The sequence below is a fragment of the Pseudoliparis swirei genome, chromosome 4, assembly GCF_029220125.1.
Source record: "Pseudoliparis swirei isolate HS2019 ecotype Mariana Trench chromosome 4, NWPU_hadal_v1, whole genome shotgun sequence".
In the NCBI taxonomy this organism is placed as follows: Eukaryota; Metazoa; Chordata; class Actinopteri; order Perciformes; family Liparidae; genus Pseudoliparis; species Pseudoliparis swirei.
Window position 1 is genome coordinate 31,845,175 of NC_079391.1, and position 25,084 is coordinate 31,870,258.

Genomic DNA, 25,084 nt, shown 5'->3' on the forward strand with positions numbered 1-25,084 from the left:
CTGCTGTCCAGAGGACCATCATTGACACCCTCCATCAGGAGGGTAAGACCTAAAGAAGCGCAAAATCCAAGTTGCTTGAAATCCAGTGTGAAGTTCCCACAGTCAGTGATGGTTTGGGGAGCCATGTCAGCTGCTGGTGTTGGTCCACTGTGTTTCATCAAGTCCAGAGTAAATGCAGCTGTGTACCAAGAGATTTTAGAGCACTACATGCTTCCGTCTGCTGAAAAGCTCTATGGAGATGAGGATTTCATTTTCCAGCATGATCTGGCACCTGCCCACAGTGCCAAAACCACCAGTAACTGGTGTACTGACCATGGCATTACTGTCCTCGATTGGCCTGCCAATTCCCCTGACCTGAACCCCATAGAGAATTTGTGGGGTATTATGAAGAAGAAGCTGAAAGACACCAGACCCAACAATGCAAATGAGCTAAAGGCCGCTATTGAAGCATCCTGGGCATCCATAAACCCTCAGCAATGCCACAGGCTGATTGCCTCCATGCCACGCCACATTGATGCAGTAATCCGTGCAAAAGGATTCCCAACCAAGTACTGAGTGCATTAATGGACATTTTCAAATGTTTGATTTTGTTTTGCTGTTATAAATCTTTTTTTTTACTTGGTCTGAGGAAATATTCTAATTTTATGAGATAGGATTTTAGAGTTTTCTTAAGCTGTAAGCCATAATCAGCAATATTAAAAGGCTTGCAATATTTCAGTTGATCTGTAATGAATCCAGAATGCATGACATTTTTGTTTTTTTAATTGCATTACAGAAAATAAAGAACTTTATCACAATATTCTAATTTTCTGAGAGTCCTGTATATATGTATATTATATATATATTTTTAAGAGAATCATTCACATATCTATAGTTAAGGAGAACCTGGCGGCCTTAAAATATCTGCTTATTATTCATCCTTCACACAATCACCATCTGACCTTTTGTGCTTTCATTCACCGGGTCTGTTACTGCATCTAGGAAGTAGGAGGCGAGGGAGTGAAGTGTTGTCCTCGCTTCCTCTCCTTTTCAATCTTGTGCCTAAACAAAGGAAGTGGAGCTGCAGTTAAAGGTCGCCTTGAGACTCATGTAGATTAGATAATAATAATAACAAAGACGTTTACTTCCTAATGAACCACTGTGGGTTCTGGGAACATGTTTTATTTCTTGTGGTGGAGGTGAAGGGGGCGGAGTTACCTGTACTGGTGGAGGTCAGTGGCAGGTGTGTCAGGTCCACAATGACTCATGTTTGATACGTGTTGGTGAAATAAACACCGGGTTGGTCTGCATGTCCCTGTGTCGAGCCTCCTGCTTCCATCCCCACGGGTTCTGAGGATCCGAGATGCAGAACCTCTCCCGAAGAAGACACTCTGGACCCAGACCGATCTCTAACCTCCTCTTCCTCGCCAAGAGCCTTGAGAAAGTAGTCGCACACCAGTTGTGTAACTTTCTACATCGTCAGTTTATTTGAGGAGTTTCAGTCAGGATTTAGAGAACAGCCGTGGTGAACATAATGATCACGGAGTTCCACAAGGTTCTGTGCTTGGACCACTTTTACCTTGTGTGCTTCCTTTGGGAAATATCAGGAAACGCTCCATAAACGCTCATTGTTATACAGATGATGCTCAATTATATCCATCCAACCAGCTCAGTTGTTCCTGATCTGATGTGAGGTCAAAGGTCAGGGAGGTGGAATGACTACAGACTAAAGCCCAGAGGATAAATTGTGCTTTAGCGTTGTATAAAATGACTCGACTTGGTCATCGTACAGTATGAGAAAAGACTTTAGTCAGCGTCATAAAAAGTAATATTGTAGTCGTGAAAAGCATCAAATCCATCCCATAGTATGCCATGAAAAAGTTGAAACTCTCGGATGCATAAAAAAAAGAAAAACCCGTCAGTCAGAATACTTTGATGTGCAGGTGTTCGATGAAGACTCTTCACCTCTTCTTCACAAAGAGACCGTGAGCTTTATTTGCGATAACTTTATTATATTGCTAGAGCTGAACACATTCTCCTCATTTCCCTCTTTTCAAACGCGGATACTTATGCCTGGTTACCGCGGCAACGACAGACGAGTCGCAACACAAAGAAACACATGGAGAAGCAGCTGGAGGGCGTTTGGTCTTCTACGCATATTATTTATTCAGAATATATTCATCAGCGGAAACGGAACCTTCTGAATATCGGACTGATTGTTTTCCTTTGCACAGTTAAATCACTAAAGACACAAGCATGTCGGAATCAAAGATAAACTTCTTCCAGTGAGATAACTGGACCGATATATTGCTGCTCTACACACACACACACACACACAGCTGTTGTTTACGATCACGGAACAAACAAGGAAGAAAACTGCTGCTGAGGAACTCCTCCAGTCTGTGATGGTTAAAAACTAATTAGTCTTTTTATCTGGCTGCTGATGGAGTTACGCCGCATTGTTTATGGGGAATTTAGTTATTTCTAAGTATTTATTGAAGTAAAATGTTCTGCATTAGAGTCTCATTCTCACAGTTTGTACTTTCTAAACTCGACATGAGGATTTCACATTTGTTATTCCACATGAAATATGATCCTTTACACGGAAATTAAAAAAGGATGGATTAATATAATAATAGGGACCAACAGCGCCCCCTGGTGGCCGCTGGGTTTCTCTTTGTTTGCACCACAGACGGCAGCGGTTTTCTATTCCATGCGACCTTTAAAAAGACGAACTCTTAAAAACAGTCAAACTCGTCATATCCACTTGGTCATTATGTACGTTGAGCAAAATAAACAAACAACAACTCATCCATCCTTCACCCTGTGGAGCCACTCAAGGAAACAGAACTACTCAGAAGTATTGCACATCTAGCAAACAGGTCGGAACTTCTTCTTTTTTTTTGTACAGTCAATATATGTATATATTAAATAAATACTATATATAGAAATATATATATATAATATTTATTTGTCATCCTCAGAGTAACATGCAATGGATAACAGCAGAACACAGACGAGACGTTTCACAGGATACAACAGTCATGTCAACCCGGCGGGGACATCGGAGAACACGCAGAACCTCTGGGGTTCAAACACTTTGAAGAGGCGGAGGAAGAGGAGGGTCTCTGGCTGTTTACCAGTTTAAACTTGGACGGACTGGAACCACATAATCACAGAATAACTCAAATGGAGGCAGGGGAGGGGGCGGGGCTAATCTGTAGTGAATGTCGAGGCTGTGCACTCGACCCCCCCCCCCCCTCCCCCAAACGGGGTCTCGGCGGTGGGGAACGATAGGCGTCACAGGCAAACATTTAGCGAGCCGGTTGGAAGTATTTACACAAACACCACGGAGTAACCACGGCAACGCGCTGTAGAAAAGGGTCCGGAGGCCTGGGGGGGGGGGGGGGGGTCACAGGAGGGAGGTGTGCTGACAGGAGAGTGGACGTCTCTGGGTTTCAGAGCCGAGGTGCCGTTTCAATTAAGAGAGGCATGAGGGGGGGGAGACTAGCTCGGAAGGGGTCTCGGGGACAGAGTCTTGGGTTTCCCATCCGTCTCCTTCCCCTTCACTGCCGCCACGTAGGAGAAGAGGCAGAGGACGGAGTAACAGATCTGATGAGCCTGAGGAGGGAAAGAAATGACCAATGAAGAGGAGAAGGACCACGAAGGGACGTTAACCCCCCAACCCTCTGACCCTCTGACCCTCTAACCCTCTGACCCCCTGACCCTCTGACCCTCTGACCCCCTAACCCTCTGACCCCCTGACCCTCTGACCCTCTGACCCTCTGACCTCTGACCCTCTAACCCCCTGACCCTCTAACCCTCTAACCCCCTAACCCTCTAACCCTCTGACCCCCTAACCCTCTGACCCTCTGACCCCCTAACCCTCTAACCCCCTGACCCTCTGACCCTCTAACCCCCTGACCCTCTAACCCTCTGACCCTCTGACCCCCTGACCCTCTGACCCCCTGACCCTCTGACCCCCTGACCCTCTGACCCTAACCACACAAGGAACAGAGACCCCAGCAGGTACCCTGTGGTACCTCCTGGTTTGATGACGTCATGAGACCAACATGTCACATGACGACCACCTCGTTGGTCAACGGGCCTAAACTAAACGCTGCTGCGTGGCGCTCGTCCTGAAACAGGAAGTGGAGCCCCGACACGGGGAGGCGACCACGGGGCCAAACCCTCAGACTCTTTAATCCGTTAATCCCCAGAGGGAGGAGCTGCGGTTCCTCTGAGATGAGAGCCTCCCTTCTCAGACCTGGACTCATGTCGGAGTTCCCAAAGGGAACGTTGAATGTCGGGGAACGTTTCCCCGTCAACGCGTAGACAGGAAAGGAGAGAGGAGAGAGGAAAGGAGAGAGGACTCACCATGGGGGTCTTGTACTTGTGGATCACCACTTCTTTAGTTTCAGGAACTACGCAAGAGACAAAACAGAGAATTCAAAGGCAGCAGGAACCTCAATGAGGTCATGAGAGAGAGAGAGTTGGGGGGGGGGGGGGGGGGGTGAGATGGGATGTGGGCCAAGAAGAGTCCACCACAACAGTCACACGCCCATGGAGCTCCATGTTATTGATTACAGGGCGTATCAATACATTTGATCTGGTGACTGTTTTCCGGTGAGACGTTCAGGGCCCACAAGATGGACAAATAAAAAATAAAAAATAATAAAAAAACACAAAGTATTGTAAACAAGAGACGGAAAAGAAAGCAGAAGGACAAACTCCTCCTTCACCAAACACTCTTTTACCCCCCCCCCCTTCAATGACATCACAGGAAAGTAGCTCCCCTGTGACTCCGCCCACAGGACAGACCGACTTTTCATTAGTGACCCGGAGCAGACATGAGGAGGCGGAGTCAGGACATGTGGCAGGGGGAGGGGGGGAGGGGGAGGGACACCCCAAACCCAAACTGTCCAACCACAGATCTCCACAGAGACCATCGGAGAATGAGTGATGGGGGGGGGGGGGGGGGGGGCTCATGACACAGAAAGAAAAGAAAAATCGACGAATCAGAGAGAAGAACATCAGAGTTCAGTTTGAGGTCAGAAGAGAAGAAACGACACGTTACCTGCTGGAGGACGAAGGTTTTCATAGCGGCAAAGAGGAGGAACATTACGGAAGTACCGAGACACGACAGTAACCCGGCCGGCACGCCGCTACCTCCACGCCGCTGCCTCCACGCCGCTACCTCCGCTGCCTCCACGCCGCTACCTCCGCTACCTCCACGCCGCTACCTCCACGCCGCTACCTCCACGCCGCTACCTCCACGCCGCTGCCTCCACGCCGCTACCTCTGCTACCTCCACGCCGCTGCCTCCACGCCGCTACCTCCACGCCGCTGCCTCCACGCCGCTACCTCTGCTGCCTCCACGCCGCTACCTCCACGCCGCTGCCTCCACGCCGCTACCTCCACGCCGCTACCTCCACGCCGCTACCTCCACGCCGCTACCTCCACGCCGCTGCCTCCACGCCGCTACCTCCACGCCGCTACCTCCACGCCGCTGCCTCCACGCCGCTGCCTCCACGCCGCTGCCTCCACGCCGCTACCTCCACGCCGCTACCTCCACGCCGCTACCTCCGCTACCTCCACGCCGCTACCTCCACGCCGCTACCTCCACGCCGCTGCCTCCACGCCGCTACCTCTGCTACCTCCACGCCGCTGCCTCCACGCCGCTACCTCCACGCCGCTGCCTCCACGCCGCTACCTCTGCTACCTCCACGCCGCTACCTCCACGCCGCTACCTCCGCTACCTCCACGCCGCTGCCTCCACGCCGCTACCTCCACGCCGCTGCCTCCACGCCGCTACCTCCACGCCGCTACCTCCACGCCGCTACCTCCGCTACCTCCACGCCGCTGCCTCCACGCCGCTACCTCCACGCCGCTGCCTCCACGCCGCTGCCTCCACGCCGCTACCTCCACGCCGCTGCCTCCACGCCGCTACCTCCACGCCGCTGCCTCCACGCCGCTACCTCCGCTACCTCCACGCCGCTACCTCCACGCCGCTACCTCCACGCCGCTGCCTCCACGCCGCTACCTCCACGCCGCTGCCTCCACGCCGCTGCCTCCACGCCGCTACCTCCACGCCGCTACCTCCACGCCGCTGCCTCCACGCCGCTACCTCCACGCCGCTACCTCCACGCCGCTGCCTCACGCTACCTCCCACGCCGCTGCCTCCGCCGCTACCTCACGCCGCTGCCTCCACGCCGCTGCCTCACGCCGCTACCTCACGCCGCTACCTCCACGCCGCTACCTCCACGCCGCTACCTCACGCCCGCTACCTCACGCCGCTACCTCCACGCCGCTACCTCCACGCCGCTGCCTCCACGCCGCTACCTCCACGCCGCTACCTCCACGCCGCTGCCTCCACGCCGCTACCTCCACGCCGCTGCCTCCACGCCGCTACCTCCACGCCGCTGCCTCCACGCCGCTACCTCCACGCCGCTACCTCCGCTACCTCCACGCTGCTACCTCCACGCCGCTACCTCTGCTACCTCCACGCTGCTACCTCCACGCCGCTACCTCTGCTACCTCCACGCCGCTGCCTCCACGCCGCTACCTCCGCTACCTCCACGCCGCTGCCTCCACGCCGCTGCCTCCACGCCGCTACCTCCACGCCGCTGCCTCCACGCCGCTACCTCCACGCCGCTACCTCCACGCCGCTGCCTCCACGCCGCTACCTCCGCTACCTCCACGCTCATAGACCGAGCGTCTTTATTCACGATGGAGCGACTCCCTATAAAAACGAGTCATCACGCCTCTCCATCAGGCTCGTTTTAATTTTTAATATTTGTTTTTAAATAAAGTTGTTTGTCATATTGACTTTCACTTTAAATATTTGTTATTTATTAAAATTATTTTTTTGTCGTTTGTTGACTTAAATATATTATTAATTATATATATATATATAAATAAAATATATTAATTTCTTTACTGCAAATTTAGATTCGAGGAAACAAAGAGTTTAATTGCTAAAAGAACGACTTTAATTGGGACTATTTCCAGTGGAGGACGAACACAAACCTGATCATCTCCTGCTTCTTTTTTGACTATTTCGTCTCACCGGTTCCTTTAATTACACATCGAGCTCCGAGCTCTGCCGGGACTTCATTCCTACGGAAGCTTTTCTTTTTCCTCGTATATAAATAGAAACGCAGATCACTTCCCTCGCCTCTTTTCACTCCTCGCTCTAAACTTTGAGCCTGAAGGATTCCTCGCTCACGGAAGTCGCCCGCGGACGCCGGCGCCTCGGCCCGTTCCTCGCGGCGAGCGAGTATCCGATCTAGCGAACCCCCTCGTCAACGCGGTCGCCATGACGCCGAGTTACTGCCGTGCCGTGTACGGGCCGAGAATCAACAGGTGATGTAATTACCAAATTCCTCCAGGACAAAGACTCCCTTCACTGTATTGCACTTTTTAATGTGACTCAGCTCTATGAAAACCTACAAAAAACACACACAAACAGAAACACACAAACAAAACAGAACATTATTAACTCAACAACACTGGATGAAAAGTTTACACTTCAGATTTAAACAAACAAACAAAAAAATCTAAAAATCAAATCAATCTGTTTTTTAAAAATTCGCCGTGAAATCAAAACAAAAGAACGAGCTAACGGAATAGAAGAAAAAGCACGATGTGAGAAGTTGCGGGATCAAACGTGGACGACGGTTAAATGAGATGCGTCCGACTCGTGGTGATTTATATTGGGGTGTGTGGATAATGAGAACATGTGTTGTTGTGGACCAGATGAGAAATGGAGACGAGGACACGACACTTTGCCACACAGATAAAAGAATAAATAAAAAGAAAAGGCGGTAAAACAAACAAAAGGAACCCAGCCGGGGGCGTGTACCTTCCGCTCCTTGCAGGGGGAGAGAGCATGGGAGAGAAAGGGTTTGGATTATTACCAGACAGAAGAGCACAAACACGCCGCGGCGGCGCCCGTGATCCGCGGGGTCGAACCCACCGTTAGCTAAGACGTTAGCGGAGCCAATGTGACAACAGCAGCAACAGAAAACACGTCACAAGAGGATTCAGCCACGGAAGAAATTAAAGGGGAGTGGGGGGGGGAATAACATAAAAATAGGACGAGAGGCTTGACTGTCACCTTTGGTTCTCCTGGATTTAAACATCTCCCCCAGAGCCCTCCATGCCTCCTCCTCCAGCAACGAGGGCGGAGCCAACACCACCGCTCTCAACCAATGGGGGCCAATCACAGACCCAGTGCTCACTCACCTCAGTTATTAATTTAAAAATAGTAATATATATAAAATATATATCAATATCAAAATGTAATAAATAAAAAGAATCGAAAAAAAAGTTATTAAATAAATAAACTTTTGAGAATATATAATATATATGGTAAATATGTATATATATGGCACATATATAGGGTATATATATATATGATTATAATAATATACACATATATATATAAATAAATGTATATATATTGTTTTTAAATCTAAAATCACATTTAAAAAATCTCTATGTCAAAATATGAAATAAATATTTAAAAACATAAAATTTAAATAAAAAGAATAAGAAATAAATATATATATTTAGCAAAACAGACATGTATTGTTGAATTTAGTCATTTAAAAACAGTGACGCCCCTGGAGCTCTGTCTCACTACTCATTCATTTAGTCTAGAGGCTCTCGATTGAGCGTCTTTTGAGAGAAACTCGTGTCTTTAAGGTTGAGAGTATTAAGTTTGCCCGATGAAAAATCGTCCACAATTCAGCTGGAGCCCAAAGAACCGGAGGTAGAAGAAGGCAGACGCAGCAGTAATCAAAACCGTGACTCAGTGGAGCAACAGCCGAGCTAAAGGGTCAATCCCCCAAAGTATAGAGCTGCAGAGCTTTGGGTTTCTACGATAGTGGAGATTCACGGAACTTTATTTGTGATGAAAGACGATCTTGAGCAAGAAAGCCCAACACGACACTGAGCTGAGCACTCAGCTAAGCATCTGATTGGTTGTGGGCAGGAAGTGGACATCGACTTTCTTCCAGTGGAAACAGACGCTAAAAGTTTGATGAGAGACGCCGGAGCTAAAAATAATGAGTCCATATTCCTCTCTTTTCGGTACGCATTTCCTCTCAAAAGGAGCCAACGGTGCTTATTTGTCTGCTGCAGCCCAAATACACCCGCTGCAGCAGAGTGACCACGACTGTGTTGATTACTTGAGATTAAATATTGTATGTGTGAGCACAACAGGTGAGATTCCATTCACCTGCAGAGTTGTAATTTAGCTGAAATTAACCTATGAATTTATTTTATTGGCGAGGAATCCGTGTGAAGATGTCGGATAACCTCCCTCTGTGTCTCATTGCTTTTGAAGACGCTCAATATGCATCGGGGGTCAGTTAGTGGCTCCCTGCTTTTTGTTCCTCACACTACACACACACACACACACACACACACACACACAAACAACCCTGAGGAGGTGTACGAACCCCCCGACTACGACTACCTGTGAAGACGACACACAGCGATGTTCAAGGGTCCAAACGTGCTATTTAAAATAGCCAATTATTAATGAAACACACACACACCCACACACACACACAGACGTGGAGGAATGTGTTAATATCGGAGTGTTTTGGGGAACGCATGCACACGAATGCGGAAAACAAAACAAAAAAACACAAAACGGAATAAAAAAATGGAAAGAAAATCCAAAATAAGCAAAAGCACAGACAGGAATTCTTCCTCTAAGGGAAAAGAGGTCGCAGCGAACGCAGCCCGTCGCAGACACTGACGATAGAGGAAGACGTGACGGGAGGAAAGGGGATGAGCAGACGGGAGGAGGGGAGGAGCTCGCCTGTGTGGGAGGAGCCTCCTACCTGGCTGTGCATGAACTTCAGGTTGATTCCTTCCAGCGTGACCTGCAGCAGTCCACCTTCCCCCGTCTTCATGTCCTGGACGGGAAACTCTCCGCCCAGCTCCGGGCCTGAGAGGAGAGGAGACAGAATAGATCAGATGATAAATACCCTCTTGCCCCGCCCCCAAAAGACGTTGAAGCTCAGCTGAAATCATTCCGCGCTGCCGGGAAGGTTTGATCCTCCGTGAGAATCTGAACCGTCACTTTATTGATCCCCAGTGGGGAAAATCATCTGCCACCAAAAAGTCACACAGACTTCTAAGAAACTCACTATAAAAGGAACAAATAAAACCAGAATATGCCCCAAAAAACATAATACAACTTTATTCTGTATTTCTTATAATTAGAAGTGTGCTTTTTTTTTTTTTACATTCAGAATCTTTTGCTCCGGTTTAACATTTGGACAAAGAAAAGTGATCTGAAGTTATAATCCCCTTTTTTTACTTATACATTTGTTGTTACTTTTTAGAAATGGCCTCAAAATAAAATGTCCAGGCAACTTTTTCCCAACTTTAGAGGAAATATAGTTGTTGGATTTAAAAAAAGAAAAAATATTTTGGATAGTTTAGAAGTTGTAAAAAAAAAAAAAAGATGATCTATCGAAAAAATTAAATTTAAAAAAACCTAAAGGTGTTCATTAAAAAAAATTGATGTAATCGCAGGATGTTGCAGGTAAAAATAAACTGTGTGGCACTATTCAGAGAGAAAAATCTTTAAATTGGAACATCTCATTTTAAAGTCATACATTTGAATCGACTGAATCCCACCAGATGTGAAGTAAAAGGGAAGTGAAGGGCAATGAGGTCCCTTAGAATAAAAAATAAAAAAATGTTTCACTCGTGAAATCACGACTATAATCACTATTACAGTCTATTACCTGTCTCACCCCAACGGTCCACAACAAAGAACGATTTACAGACCATTAAAGTCCCCTGGAGAAGACGACTCACCTGGTTTGATGCTCTGCTGTCTGGCGGCAGCTCTCTCCATGCTGTCTTTGACGCAGTAGTAGAGCTCACGACACTGCGACGCAGAGAGGGGAACGTCATGTCAACTGCTGCAGGTGCTCTTATGAAGGAAGGTTAAATAAGCACCGGATGCGGCGAGAAGAGAGAAGCCCCTCCCCCCCTGACCTTTTTGGTATAGAACTTGTTGAGCTGCGTCTCCTGGCCGTTGCGTCTCCAGAGACACAGCACCTTGGTCTTGGGGCAGTAGGTCATGTTGATGAGCTTCTCGTACCACCAGCGCTCGTACACCGTGCCGATGTTGCTGCGCAGGACGATGCAGTCGTCGCACACCTGCAGCGGCCGGGAGTCGCAATTCAGTCAAATGAAAAGATGCAACAGTTGAGGATTTTTTCTTTTTTACTCCTTCCGTGAATCCTGACTCGCCTCCATGAAGAAGATGTCCCCCGTGGTGTCGGTGCCGGCGTGCACGACAAACGTTTGCTTCTTGATGTGGCGGCTTCCACTGGGCCTGATGGACAGCTCGCGGCCGTTCTAAAAACACACACATATTTATAAATATGTTTAATACATACAGACATTTATTTTAGACATACACATATATAAATACATATATAAAATATATAAATATGTTTTTATATATATATATAAATATATATGCATATATAAAATCTCAATATATACATCAAATATATATATATTTGTTATCTATAAACATCAATATATATATATAAACTACATATATTTTATATAAAAAAACTAAATAAAAATAAATACAAAATGAATAAATAAATATATATATATATATATATAAATAAATATATTATATATAGTTCAGTAGAAATATGGTGAAAGAAGAGCTGTATTCGGGGGACGGATACTCACCAGGTTGGCCAGTTTGTCCAGCAGCTCGTTGATCTCTTGGCTGTACGAGAGGCCGATGTGGGACTTCCCCATCAAGCGTCTCACTTTCTTCTTGATGTCGTTTTTGTTCAACTAATCAAACAAACAAAAAAGCATGAAAAAAAACTGTGATATCCGGAAAAAAAGTAAAGAGACGATAAAGCTGCCAAACGGGGCTCTGCACCTTCAGCATCAGCATGAAAGCGATCATGTTGTGCAGCAGCGTGGTGAGGAGTCGGTCCTCGTCGTCCTCCAGGCGCTTGCGGTCGTGATCGCAGAGAGACAGATATCTGCGTGGACAAACAAAACAAAACATTTGTCCAGGTTTTCCAATCCGCTCACGAGGAAGCGATCGAGAGTCCGTTGAGCATCCGACCTTTCGATCATCTCCTGCGGCCCCTGGTCCATGCCCATGCCCTCACGCTCCAGCATCACGGCGTCCAGGTAGGCGTCCTCCCAGAACTGCAGCTGGTCCCACAGGGTCGAACGCTCCTTACCTTGAACCGCAGAACAACAATGTGGCGCCGAAAAACAAACGCGTGACGCTACGCTTCTTTTCAAACGGAGAACACGCGGCTCAAAGCCAAACGCATGAAATGTGAAGCTTTTCAGTGAAAGTTAGAGAGAAAACTGGGTGAAAAAAGGAACATAAGTGAGCAGACATCGAAAAGCATGTTAAACATTAACATAAAAGGAGGAAATACTGCGACCAAATTCTGATGGACTGTTTATACTTTCTATTTTTTTTTTATCACATGTGAAGAAAACAGATGAGAATGAGATCACATGAGCGACGGACACACCCAAAAACACACGGGAAGAGAAAAAAGAGGAGGCGAAAGGCAAGAGGTTAGCCCTACTTAGAGAAAAGGTTTCCATGGCAGCGTCCTCGAGTTGATCCCAGACGGAGCTCTTATCGCGGCCTGGAAGAGGAGTTTCCCAGGAGGAGCAGCAGGAGGAGGGAAGAGAAGCAGCGAGAGCAGGACGGGGTTAGGCCGAGAGGAGGGGGGGTGGTTAAAGAGAACAAGATCAGAGAGCCGAGGAGGAACTGGCGGGGTTACAGCCGGGAGCTGTGATTGGTGGAGACGAGGCTGCGTGGTTATGACCCGGTTAAATATGGAGAAACATGGACGTTACATCAATATTAGTTAAAAAATGTGATTCAACTGATATATTTGTTGTTTGGTGCAGATCTGCCAGGCGTCGAATTAAGTCTCCCAGACTGACGATAATCAGCCAGCAGCTGAGGCCAATTAGACACCGTTCCCCAAACCACACACCTCCACTGTCTTATTGTACATTTTGAAATGATGTCACCAAACTCCCGGTTTGTGTAGCGTACTGGACGATGAACCGTTGCGGATTTCGGAAATCAGGAGCTTTGTTCAAACGTTTCATAATAAAGATTTTACTTTTCCCCACGTCTCGCTATTCTCACTATTCTTAAAAATCAACCTCGGATGATGTTGGTGAAGCGTTTCAGGGCTTTCAGGGACACGGGAAGGAAACGTTGTGGTTCCACGTACCCAGCAGGCCATCGCAGAGGTAGATCCTCATGCTGAGGTCCTCCACGGGCGGCGGCGGCGGCCCCTTGGCCGCGGCGGGCGTCAGACCCTTCACACTTGGTTTCAGGGTGTGGGGCTTCCCCTGTGGAGGCAGGACGACGCTCGAGAACCGACAGAACAAAGGGCCCTCAAACAGAAACAACACCGTCTGGTGTATTCAGAGTGTCAACGCTCGTGTTTCTGAAACCTCGCGGAACTTTATGAATTCTTTGTGCTGGACGTTTCCACTCAGTGTTGTTTTTTACAAATCCATCCAAAGATTAACTTTACGGTTCCCTTTATATACCAGAAGTGGCTAAATATCTTGTAAACACGCTGAGTGACGTTGTTGGAGGACGACTCAAACCAGATTGCCTTGTTTTAGTTTTAGAGGGTATGATTTAAAACTGATTTCATGGTTATTCTTGTCATTATCCAGAACCTGAATCCTCCTCGCCGCCGGTGTTTTGGTACATTTTGTAATGAAAGAAAAGAGAATTTTCTTTGAAATAAATCGTAAGTAAAGAGGTCAAAATGAAACACCAAAGTGTGGTTTGCAAATGACACGGTAGTTCAAAATGCAAGTGTTGACTGTAAAAATAAATGTTGTTTCTGTGGGCCGAGGTTCACTTTGTGGTCTGAAACGTACCTCTTCATCATATTTAACTCTTCCTCTCAGTCGGCTGTCGTCCAGCTTCCCTCGTGTGTGTGTGTGTGTGTGTGTGTGTGTGTTAACCCTAAAATCTCATTTTAAAGCTCAAACTGTAATAAGTTCAGAACTAAAAGTGCCTCATAAGGTAAGGAGAGTATAATCCCGGATACGTACGAACACGGTGCTGGTGGCCGGGTTGGTTTCGATCTCGCTGTCGGACAGCGTCCCTCTGGACTGCGTGAGGTGGGCGGCCCTCCGGCCCCCGATCCCGTCTCCAGCGGTGCTGCTCAGGTCGCTGTCGGCTCCCAGAGTCTCTCCAGAGCTGTTGCTGATCTACAGTTTAAAAAAATTCAATTTAAAAACAGATGCAAGAACAAGATGAGCGATGTTTACTGTGCAGAAGCTTAACATTTAAAATATATATTTACAGTATTCTCTATCAGCTGGATTTCACGAATATATGTATTCATGTGAAATATTGCATGAGGGAACTCCTGGTGTTTAATGGTTATCCCATGATGCATTCTGTTTCACACAATGCTGTTCGTCTTGATGATCTTCACCCGATGAAGGTCAGAGAACCATTATCAATACAAAGGGGTGACAGTGGGGGGTGTAGAAGTAATGTTTTTTCTAATTTACAATTCCTCAAAATCCAAACTGACTTATTTGTGCTAATGTTTGAAAAGGCTATTAAGATAAAATGATTATTAATGTCATTATTTTGATCATGTCATGACTACCGTTACGAGCTGGTCAGTCAAGTTGAAGGCAGCTCACCCTGTGACCTCCAGCTCACCCTGTGACCTCCAGCTCACCATGTGACCTCCAGCTCATCCTGTGACCTCCAGCTCATCCTGTGACCTCCAGCTCACCCTGTGACCTCCAGCTCACCCTGTGACCTCCAGCTCACCCTGTGACCTCCAGCTCACCATGTGACCTCCAGCTCACCCTGTGACCTCTAGCTCATCCTGTGACCTCTAGCTCATCCTGTGACCTCCAGCTCACCCTGTGACCTCCAGCTCATCCTGTGACCTCCAGCTCATCCTGTGACCTCCAGCTCATTCTGTGACCTCCAGCTCATCCTGTGACCTCCAGCTCACCCTGTGACCTCCAGCTCACCATGTGACCTCCAGCTCACCCTGTGACCTCCAGCTCATCCTGTGACCTCCAGCTCACCCTGTGACCTCCAGCTCACCCTGTGACCTCCAGCTCATCCTGTGACCTCCAGCTCACCCTGTGACCTCCAGCTCACCCTGTGACCTCCAGCTCACCCTGTGACCTCCAGCTCACCCTGTGACCTCCAGCTCATCCTGTGACCTCTAGCTCATTCTGTGACCTCCAGCTCATCCTGTCACCTCTAGCTCATTCTGTGACCTCCAGCTCATCCTGTGACCTCCAGCTCATCCTGTGACCTCTAGCTCATCATGTGACCTCTAGCTCATCATGTGACCTCTAGCTCATCATGTGACCTCTAGCTCATCATGTGACCTCCAGCTCATCATGTGACCTCCAGCTCATCATGTGACCTCCAGCTCATCCTGTGACTTCCAGCTCATTCTGTGACCTCTAGCTCACCCTGTGACCTCTAGCTCATCCTGTGACCTCCAGCTCATCCTGTGACTTCCAGCTCATTCTGTGACCTCTAGCTCACCCTGTGACCTCTAGCTCACCCTGTGACCTCTAGCTCATCCTGTGACCTCCAGCTCATCCTGTGACTTCCAGCTCATTCTGTGACCTCTAGCTCACCCTGTGACCTCTAGCTCATCCTGTGACCTCCAGCTCATCCTGTGACCTCCAGCTCACCCTGTGACCTCTAGCTCATTCTGTGACGTCACAGAGTGCGTGACAGGTGAGTTGGCCGCGCCCTACCACTGTGCTGGCCTCGGAGTCCTGGCTGGTGCTCCTCGTCAGGATGGGCGGCTCCCAGCTCGTTACCGACTCGGTGTCACTCTTCTGCAACGCCAAACACGGGGGGAGGAGTTACACTGGTGCACTTTAGTGTAACAACGCACTCACACTCCAAGGCCCCAAACGAACAGACCTGAGATCCAGACGTGACACTGAGGCCGCTGTCGGCACTGATCTGGGACTTCTTCTCCTCGGCGTCGGCCAGCTGAGGGCGCTGCTGCTTCGTGCCGTCGGACCCTGAAGGACAGAACCAGGCGATGAGCACGCGGCCACGATGACATCACCTCCTCGCTCAAAGCCCCCACAGCACAGCTACACCGAAGTGCCAAAGCCTCCATTTAAACACGGCGAAGCATCAGAGCAAAGACTCAGAGACATCCGATCAGAAGTGGTATGAACACGTGTTATTAGAGTGTTATTACAACTTTCTTCACAGGTTTAAAGGTCAGACGGGGAGGTTATGAGCACAGAGCGTCATCAAAGTGGGAGAAAAGTATTACAAAACAAAACTGCAAGAGCACAACATTAATTCTCAAGTCAAATGCTGCAGATGTTAAAACAAGAGACGTCAGACACAAGCAGTTAGGCATGCAGACGGAGGAGGAGGAGGAGGAGGAGCAGGAGGCGCTTCCTGTTGGAGCGCTGGTGTTCGTCACGAGGAGACGCCTACGCTGCTGCGTTGTTGTTGTTGTTGACGGTTAACTTATACAAAACATTTATTGAATAACAACTTTGAAATATTGTCTGTAAATACACGACTTACAGAGGAGCCACTTGGAACTGGGGAAACGTGAAGTTCAGAAAAGAGCAGCAGGTTCATCATGAAGCACGTGGTCAAAATAATAGAAACACACACTGGAAAATACTATGAAATATTGTTGAGCTTGTCAACAACTTAGAAACAATCATTTGTTTGTGATTGTTTCGACTGATATTTAACGGCAATACCGATATGCGATATTAGAGGGAATGATCATGATTACATCATATTCAAATTATTATTGGATTCTTATGGGAACAAAGATTTCTGTAGAAGATACGGTGTCGGTCAGGACGAATACATTTAAATTAATTGGATTAATTATTCATCCCCGAGACAGATATCCACGTCATTTAAAATTGTATTTAAAATGATATAAACAATTAAATAACGCCAAAACAAACGGTCGGCAATGAAAGAAAAATGATCATAAATAAATATTTAATATTATATATAATTATATATATAATTATATTATATTCCGTGTGAGATGCAACTTTTTGTTTAACAAAGCTTAGATCATTACAATGTTTATGAACATTAAAAAAAAAAAGCGGCCGTCTCACGTCTGGAACAAACACAACATGAGCAACAACAAGAGTTTCAATTCTCACGGCAAAACATCGCTGAGGAATCACGAGACCCTCGAATAAAGAACATCACGTGTAGCAGGAACTCTTTGTAGGTTACCATCTCTACCACGACATCAGCGCATCTCCCTCTCAGCGGAAGTGAACCCGAGCCACACATCGTATTGTTTTATGTATTATTGTCCTGAGACACGGTGAGTTGGAAAAGGAGGGAGAGGACGGGGTGGAGAAAGTTCAACAGCTTAACACCCCAATCTTATTTTCTTGTCGTTTTTTCTCGTGTGTGAAAAGTCTCTTACTCTGTGGTTTTTCCAAAGCTTTTTGCTTATCCTGGTGCTTGCTCCACAATTCTACCCAAGATGCATTGCAAGCAAGGAGAGAAAGACAGAGAGAGAGTCAGAGAGCTGGTTTTGAAAAAAGGCATGTATGGGGGGGGGGGGGGGGGGAAGAGATGAGCATTGAAATAAACAAAAACAGAAAAGTAAGCACTGAAGGACCCGTCACTTGGCGGCGTTTTGTAATGTTCGCGTGCGGCTGCGCTTCAATCTGGGACAAAATGGGGAACAAATTAAATGTGCGACAGCCGCCACGGTAACATTACAACACGCCCAGGAAGCTCCGCCTCCCCTCCGCGGCGCCGGAGAGCCACACCGACGTCGGTCGGGACGAGCCGCGGCTCCGACTGGCCTGTCGACCGCATTCGTCTGGCTCTCCGGAGCGAAAAGGGGGCGGGAGATGTTGGAAAAGAGCGTGGGATGAGGGAGGGAGGGAGGGGGGCGGGGCTTGGGGGGGGGGGGTTGAGAGGCCGATGAAATGAAGCAGTCGCAGAAGCCGGGGATGCAAAGTCTCACAGCAAAACCGTAGAATTGTAAGGTGCAACTTGTTCTAAACGGGAGGAGACGGGGGGGAGGGGCCTCAAAGTGTCCCCCGTATACAGACCCAGGATCAGTCTCAGGAGGAGAGAGATTAGTACGGACTTTCTTAGTCAGTTGCTTGGACTAAATAGGAAATCTGGGACTGTTTACTGGGGAGCGTTGCTTCCACCCTCCATGCTGAGAGCGAAGAGAGCTGCCATGTTGTTTTATCCTCTACAGAAACCTGCAGTAAAGGCAGCAGGCGGGCACACACACCTCCGTACGGGGGATTTATTTAGGTATTGGAAAGACCAAAAACAAAAAGGACATGCAGCCACGGTGCTAAGAGGCTCACAACAGGGGTCCAGAGAGGAGGAGGAGGAGGAGGAGGAGGGTCGGGGGGGCAAACACAAGACACACGCAGTTCAGGCTGGAAAACAGGGACATATTACACACACTTTAAGACTTCAGCCAGGGCCAAATTATGATAATTGTTTCTATGGTTACCATACACAGAGTCATGTGTGTGTATTAATATCCTTTAAGAAAGCCAAGAAGTGATTATTTCCTGTATTTCATCGTCAAAGTGTGTAGAATATCCTGTTAGAATCTGTCAGGGATCTTTTGGGGGGGGGGGGGCTATTATTAAGGTTGATGCGCCTATAAGGGGAAAGGGGGGGGGGGGGGTCTCACAGTGCACATGCAACCGGGGGCCCGGCGCGGCGTACACACCGATCGAGGCGATAAAGTTCTCCTCGTTCAGACTCCGCGTGTCAAAGTGGCGAGCGCCGCGTCCCACGGCGTGCTGCGGCAGCTGCAGGTGGGGCACGTACAGGAGGCCCGGGGGGGCGGCGGCGGCGCCGGTCTCCGTGGACCCGGGGGGGCTCTCTTTGCTCCCCGGGCTGTCGGCGCTGTCCGTGGGGCTTCGCTTACGCTTTTCCTTGTCTACCAATTATTATTTTTTACCCCAAAAAGTGAAGGGGGAGAGGGGGGGGAGGGGCCAGAGACAAGAGTTCATCGCCGTTGAAGAAAAGAGAAAATGTGAGGAGGGTTAAAAGATTTAGACATTAGTGGAGATCTAGAGAATCTGAGTTGATGTGTTTGTGAATTTAGCAGCGAGGACATGGACAGGCTTTCAGTTCTCTACAAATGACACCATGCAGCAATGTGTGTGTGTGTGTGTGTGTGTGTGTGTGTGACGCACCTTTGGTTTGATAGTGTGTGCGTGCGATCTCCAGGAGGCTGAAGACGCTGGCCATCCCCCCGAGGCCCGCGTTGGTGTAGGAGTGCTCCAGACTGGACACGGTGCACTTCAAGATGTCCAGCATGCCTTTGTACACCTTCCTGCTCACCTCCTGAACACACACACACACACACACACACTCGTAACCTACAGCTGCAAAACATCATTGTACGCACATGTAGAATGAACTACAGGCTCTTTCCCCCTTTTGTTTATATTTTTCAATTGAAACAAGGAGTCTCATGTGATATTAAACTGAATATCTTTGGCCATTATGAAATAAAACAATTAACTTAAATGCTTAATTTTGAGCTGTGGGATATTATATATTATAGCCAAAAATAAATGAAAATATTGGATATAAAAATGTTTTAATTTAAACCTAACATGTATTTAGATATAAATAAATAAAAGAGACATCTGTACATAAGCAATTTAATATTAATAATTGTATCACATTTTATAACCAAAAATAAATGAAGCGGTATTAATCAGCAGAATAAACAACAATTCAAATAAGGGAGTTGCAGCTCTGATACAAAATATTTTCATTTAATGTATATAAATAAAAGCAAAAAAGTCTGCAAATATCAATAAATACTCGTCTCACCACGTCGCGTATGAGCTCCTGTCTGGCGTCCTCCTCCGATTGGATGGCTCGGTTCAGTTTACTCAGCACGAAGACGCGCAGCTGCTCGTTCTCCAGCAGGCGGCGCACTTTCTTCATGTTGAGCCAGCCGACCCCCTGGCCGTCCAGCACGTTCTGCACCACCTCCTTCAGGAACTGCTGGTTCTCACTGGGAACCACAGCGGCAGTCGCGTGTTACCGGATGAGCCCGGGACGAAAAATCGGAATTAGCAACGGCCGTTTGCTTCTTTCACGGCGTCACCTGGTGTTGTTGACCCGGCCCTGGGGGGAGGGAGACTCCCTGGGGTCCCTCTTCACCGTCGGACTGTGCTTGATCACCGAAGACTTCTGGTCCACGAGGGCTCGAGGGGCACGAGCGCCTGGAGGAACGAGAACCGACAGCAGTGAGGTCCCTGAACGCCACACACAGGTCACTATACAGAAGATCACACAGTAGAAGAGAACTGGACACACACACAAAGGAACTAGATCACCAGGAGAAGTAAACCAGGACAGGAATCAACTTTCAAACTAATCTTTTTTTCATTTTATTTTGAAAGCTACCACATCACCGCGAAGAGGACAGACACACCTGGACACACACACAAGATCAATCATGATGCACACTCCAAAAAAAAAATTCGATTGGAAAACCTGAGATCAGTTTTTGTGTGTGTTTTTTAAATGGGTGCGTGACCTCGAACGGGGAAAGGAGACGCCACACAAAGCAAGCGAGGTAAAACACGTGAATTCCTTTCGCTCGGAGGTCATTGGGAAACACGACGATACAGAAACATTAATTAGGTAAATGCAGTTAGAAATGCACCGAGGAATGTGCGGATGCCCCACCACAGTCACACAGAGGAGGGGGAGACATGAAAGACATGAGCGGGTCTTCTACGCTGAGCGGCAGGGTGGAAGATAGGTAGAGGTCACTCCAAGGATCAAGAGATGCCTATAGGGGGCTAAATATATGTAAACACACAGCAGACGTGACGTACCCGGGCTCTCGGGGTCATCTGAACGACAAAGACGAAACACACCAGAATCAAGAAGGGGCAGAGCATGTTCTATGGCAGCTATTCCACTTGGGGTGGAGCTATTGAGTGAGAGCACCGAGCGTCACCTGGTTGTTCTCTCATTGAAAAAAGGGAAAATCCAGCCTGAACAGAATTTGGATTAGAGTCTTAAAACCTAAATCAGCCCAAAAAAATATGAACCAGTTTAATTACTCTGTTCCTAAGTGTTATTTTCAGTCCCTAAATTAAGCAAAGCGTGACCAATTTTCTCATATTATATAATATTCTTCTCCATTTAAGAAAAAGGTCCTTATTAAAACCAAACATCCTGCAGTTCTCCAGAGCCGCGTTACCACATTCCTCTAATGGAGATAATAGAAGAAAAGTATGAAGAAAAAATATTCAAAAACGTCAAATTAATGAGAGAAAACTGCACAAGATAAATATTGTTTTGTTTCTTCAAATCAAGAATAAACTGTGGCGACATCAAGTCGCTTTTTTGGGTGGATTTTCCCATTAATATTGAGAGAATAACTTTATTTTGACGCATCCTCAATATTCCCCTGTAGAAGGTCAGGCCATAGAAACACAAACCTGCGCGCTGCGTTTCCTCCTCAATGTCAACATTGAAATATTCTTTCACCACAACAAAAGCAATTTAGAGAAAGATTTGAAAACAAAGACAGAAAATACATTCATTAAATATGAATACTTAAAGTAAAAAGAATATTTGATGGCCTCTTTATACGAGCACCTCCTACAAGAGCATTAAATGCATTATAAAGAGACAAATAGTTGAATACCACTTGCATAATATTGTTTTTCGTGCAAAATATTTACTCAAATGTCGACTCGTGTTTCAAAAGTATTAAGAAATACGGAAAAAAATATTCTTTTATTTAGAAAATGTTACATAAATTATGGATAATTGTTTTAATGAATTGGCCGCAAACTTATTTATGAATTATTTCCCCCCATTAGATAATTATGTTTAAGTATAATACTAAAAAGGAGGATTAAATCCTTAGAGTGTAATCTAAGTTTTAATGGTTAATAAAAAAATATCTCATTACGGGACTGTAAACATATGAGTTTTTTTAATCTCCACTTCTGTAATTTTTAAACATTTCTCAGTAGCTCAGAGATCCCAGTGAGTAAGATGAGGGTCGTGAGGTCAACGCGGTCGGGTTCTCCGGGTTCTGCGGGTTCTCCTACCTTTTAAACTGGGGAACGGCGTCTTCTCCCTGGCGGCCTTGTTGGGAAGCGCCAGGTTGGACAGACTGAAGCTGGTGCCGTGGTTCTTGTACAGATTGCCTGGAGAAAAAATTATAATATATAGTGTGAGAAGAGAGTATTATAACTGACATTATTTACTCTTCACAGGAGAAAGATGTTTACCCTCGTGTTCATCATGTCTCGGCAGTCTCAACCACGGCTCTCCTTAAGGTCACCCATGGCTCGAAAGGTCGCCCACGGCTCTCATAAAGGTCACCCGCGTCTCTCCTAAAGGTCATCAACGGCTCTAAAGGTCACCCATGTCCCTCTTAAAGGTCATCCCCTCTCTCCTAAAGGTCATCCACTCTATCCTAAAGGTCATCGCAGCATCATTTTATAGTTTGTGTGACATTGTCATGATTGGATTGCACAATCTTGCAGTCGGGCGTTGTTTGGCGCCGTGAAGCGAGTGTACACTGGGATTTATTGAGAGTTTTAAAGAAATTAAAGACGGCTGCCTGCAGCGTCCGTAAACAACTCAGAGAACAGAGTCTCAGGACGTTGTTAATGTGTGAGGTGCTGTGTTCAAGCTGGTCTTTAAAGACTCAGAAATGAAAACCATATATGTTCGCAGTGTTAACCCCGTGTCCCCGAGCTGTGTTGATGCTCCTCCCCCATGTGTGAGGACTCGTGGTGACCTCTGACCGACCCCACCGTTTCCGTACGTCCGTGGCTAACAGAGCAACACAGAGGCAGGAAGAGACGTGGGCAAGGAACTTTGTTTTCATTTCCAAATCGATGTGTCCGAGGTCTGACGAGTTCGAGGGAAACGTTTGCCGCACGCGCTCGATGTGCATCGTCTTCGTCCTCTTCCTCCAGGTGTGAGCGGAGCAGCCGGCCCTTTGGTTTCACTTTGACTTTAAGAACTGGGTCTGCTCGGTTTGGCTGCCCAATCATCACCGCCTGCAGTAATCAGGCCCCGCCCCCCTCCATGTTTCACCAGCTGGCCCGAAACAGAAATCTGCATATTTCAAATGTTTCTTACTGGCGAACGACATGAGGCCCCCGAAGCCGTCGTTGCTGCTGGAGTTGGGCGAGCTGTTGCGGGAGTCGGCCTCGCCGTCGGCCTCCCCCGGCAGCCGGAGGCTGGAGGGCCGGAGAAGACGCTGAGCCCTGAGGAATCAACCGGGAGACATCACCGACAAGCCAAGGACACCAGAACACACACACACACACGTTATGGGGATCTCACACACACACACACGTTATGGGAAACTCTCTCACACACACACACACACACACACACGTTATGGGGATCTCACACACACACACACACACGTTATGGGAAACTCTCTCACACACACACACACGTTATGGGAAACTCTCACACACACGTTATGGGGATCTCACACACACACACGTTATGGGGATCTCACACACACACACACGTTATGGGGATCTCACACACACACACGTTATGGGGATCTCACACACACACACACACGTTATGGGGATCTCACACACACACACGTTATGGGGATCTCACACACACACACACACACACATTATGGGGATCTCACACACACACACACGTTATGGGGATCTCACACACACACACACACGTTATGGGGATCTCACACACACACGTTATGGGGATCTCACACACACACACACACGTTATGGGGATCTCACACACACACACGTTATGGGGATCTCACACACACACACGTTATGGGGATCTCACACACACACGTTATGGGGATCTCACACACACACGTTATGGGGATCTCACACACACACACACACGTTATGGGGATCTCACACACACACACACGTTATGGGGATCTCACACACACACACACACACACACACACACACGTTATGGGGATCTCACACACACACACGTTATGGGGATCTCACACACACACACACGTTATGGGGATCTCACACACACACACACACACGTTATGGGGATCTCACACACACACGTTATGGGGATCTCACACACACACACGTTATGGGGATCTCACACACACACACGTTATGGGGATCTCACACACACACGTTATGGGGATCTCACACACACACGTTATGGGGATCTCACACACACACACGTTATGGGGAACTCTCACACACACACACGTTATGGGGATCTCACACACACACACACACGTTATGGGGATCTCTCACACACACACGTTATGGGGAACTCTCACACACACACGTTATGGGGAACTCTCACACACACACACACACGTGGGCGAGCCCCTTTGAAGGATGGGCGTTGGTATTCCTTCACGTGATGAAACCAGCGGAACCCACTTGTTGCCGTTGAGGTTCTGGTTGAATCGCGGCGTGTACGACTCCACGTGCTCCTCGCCGTCGGGGTCGTCCTCCGAGGGGAAGCCGTACTGAGGCTCAAAGTACGGGTTGTCGTACTCTTGGTTTCTGTTGGAGTCCGCCGGGCCGCCGCCGGCGTCCCCCCCCGGGGGCTTGAGGAGCGGCCCGGAGGAGGCCGGGTGGTTCTGTGAGGAGGCTCCGGAGGAGGCTTCGAGTTCAGGAGCTTCCTTTTGCTGCTGGACACACAGAAACACACAGTTTATACTTTATATTTAGTCATTTGAACACAGATTACACTTTAACACACACTTACACACCTCGTCCACAGCCAGCGTCACAAACACACCGGGGCAAAGAAATATAATGTTGCCCCCGATGTCACGAGGAGAGGCAACAAATGCCCCCAGAACTTCCTCTAATAATTCTGATAATTTAATAGTGTTTTATTTGTGTCGTTTGTTGTGTGTTTGTCTTATCCGTATTGCCTGTACTACACACACAAAAAGTCAATAAATATAATTTTGAATTATAAAAAAACATGGAAAAAATGTAATAATAAATAAACACAAAGAAATAAGAATAAAAT

The 25,084-nt window shown here is 47.6% G+C and overlaps 1 protein-coding gene across 21 annotated transcripts in view; it reads right to left on the reverse strand.

Moving 5' to 3' along the window:
* Window positions 1-2,111: 2,111 nt before the first annotated feature.
* madd (MAP-kinase activating death domain) overlaps window positions 2,112-25,084 on the reverse strand; it is a 42,801-nt gene continuing 19,828 nt past the window's right edge. For 2 of the 21 annotated variants that reach the window (XM_056413511.1, XM_056413516.1), the window contains 24 exons: window positions 24,481-24,734; window positions 23,204-23,331; window positions 22,159-22,257; window positions 21,538-21,579; window positions 20,926-20,943; window positions 20,187-20,304; window positions 19,907-20,093; window positions 19,258-19,408; window positions 18,786-18,998; window positions 17,499-17,549; window positions 15,983-16,086; window positions 15,814-15,894; window positions 14,113-14,271; window positions 13,269-13,389; window positions 12,603-12,665; window positions 12,119-12,239; window positions 11,927-12,032; window positions 11,725-11,835; window positions 11,266-11,373; window positions 11,008-11,172; window positions 10,825-10,897; window positions 9,837-9,943; window positions 4,357-4,403; window positions 3,511-3,600 (listed from right to left, as the gene is read on the reverse strand). In XM_056413511.1, the coding sequence (XP_056269486.1) occupies window positions 4,380-4,403; window positions 9,837-9,943; window positions 10,825-10,897; window positions 11,008-11,172; window positions 11,266-11,373; window positions 11,725-11,835; window positions 11,927-12,032; window positions 12,119-12,239; window positions 12,603-12,665; window positions 13,269-13,389; window positions 14,113-14,271; window positions 15,814-15,894; window positions 15,983-16,086; window positions 17,499-17,549; window positions 18,786-18,998; window positions 19,258-19,408; window positions 19,907-20,093; window positions 20,187-20,304; window positions 20,926-20,943; window positions 21,538-21,579; window positions 22,159-22,257; window positions 23,204-23,331; window positions 24,481-24,734 (2,604 nt within the window). In that variant the 3' untranslated portion in view covers window positions 3,511-3,600; window positions 4,357-4,379. Of the gene's footprint in view, window positions 3,601-4,356; window positions 4,404-7,357; window positions 7,428-9,836; window positions 9,944-10,824; window positions 10,898-11,007; window positions 11,173-11,265; window positions 11,374-11,724; window positions 11,836-11,926; window positions 12,033-12,118; window positions 12,240-12,602; window positions 12,666-13,268; window positions 13,390-14,112; window positions 14,272-15,810; window positions 15,895-15,982; window positions 16,087-17,498; window positions 17,550-18,785; window positions 18,999-19,257; window positions 19,409-19,906; window positions 20,094-20,186; window positions 20,305-20,925; window positions 20,944-21,537; window positions 21,580-22,158; window positions 22,258-23,203; window positions 23,332-24,480; window positions 24,735-25,084 lie in introns of all 21 variants that reach the window. The other 19 variants (XM_056413509.1, XM_056413505.1, XM_056413501.1 and 16 more) reach the window with 18 other exon arrangements.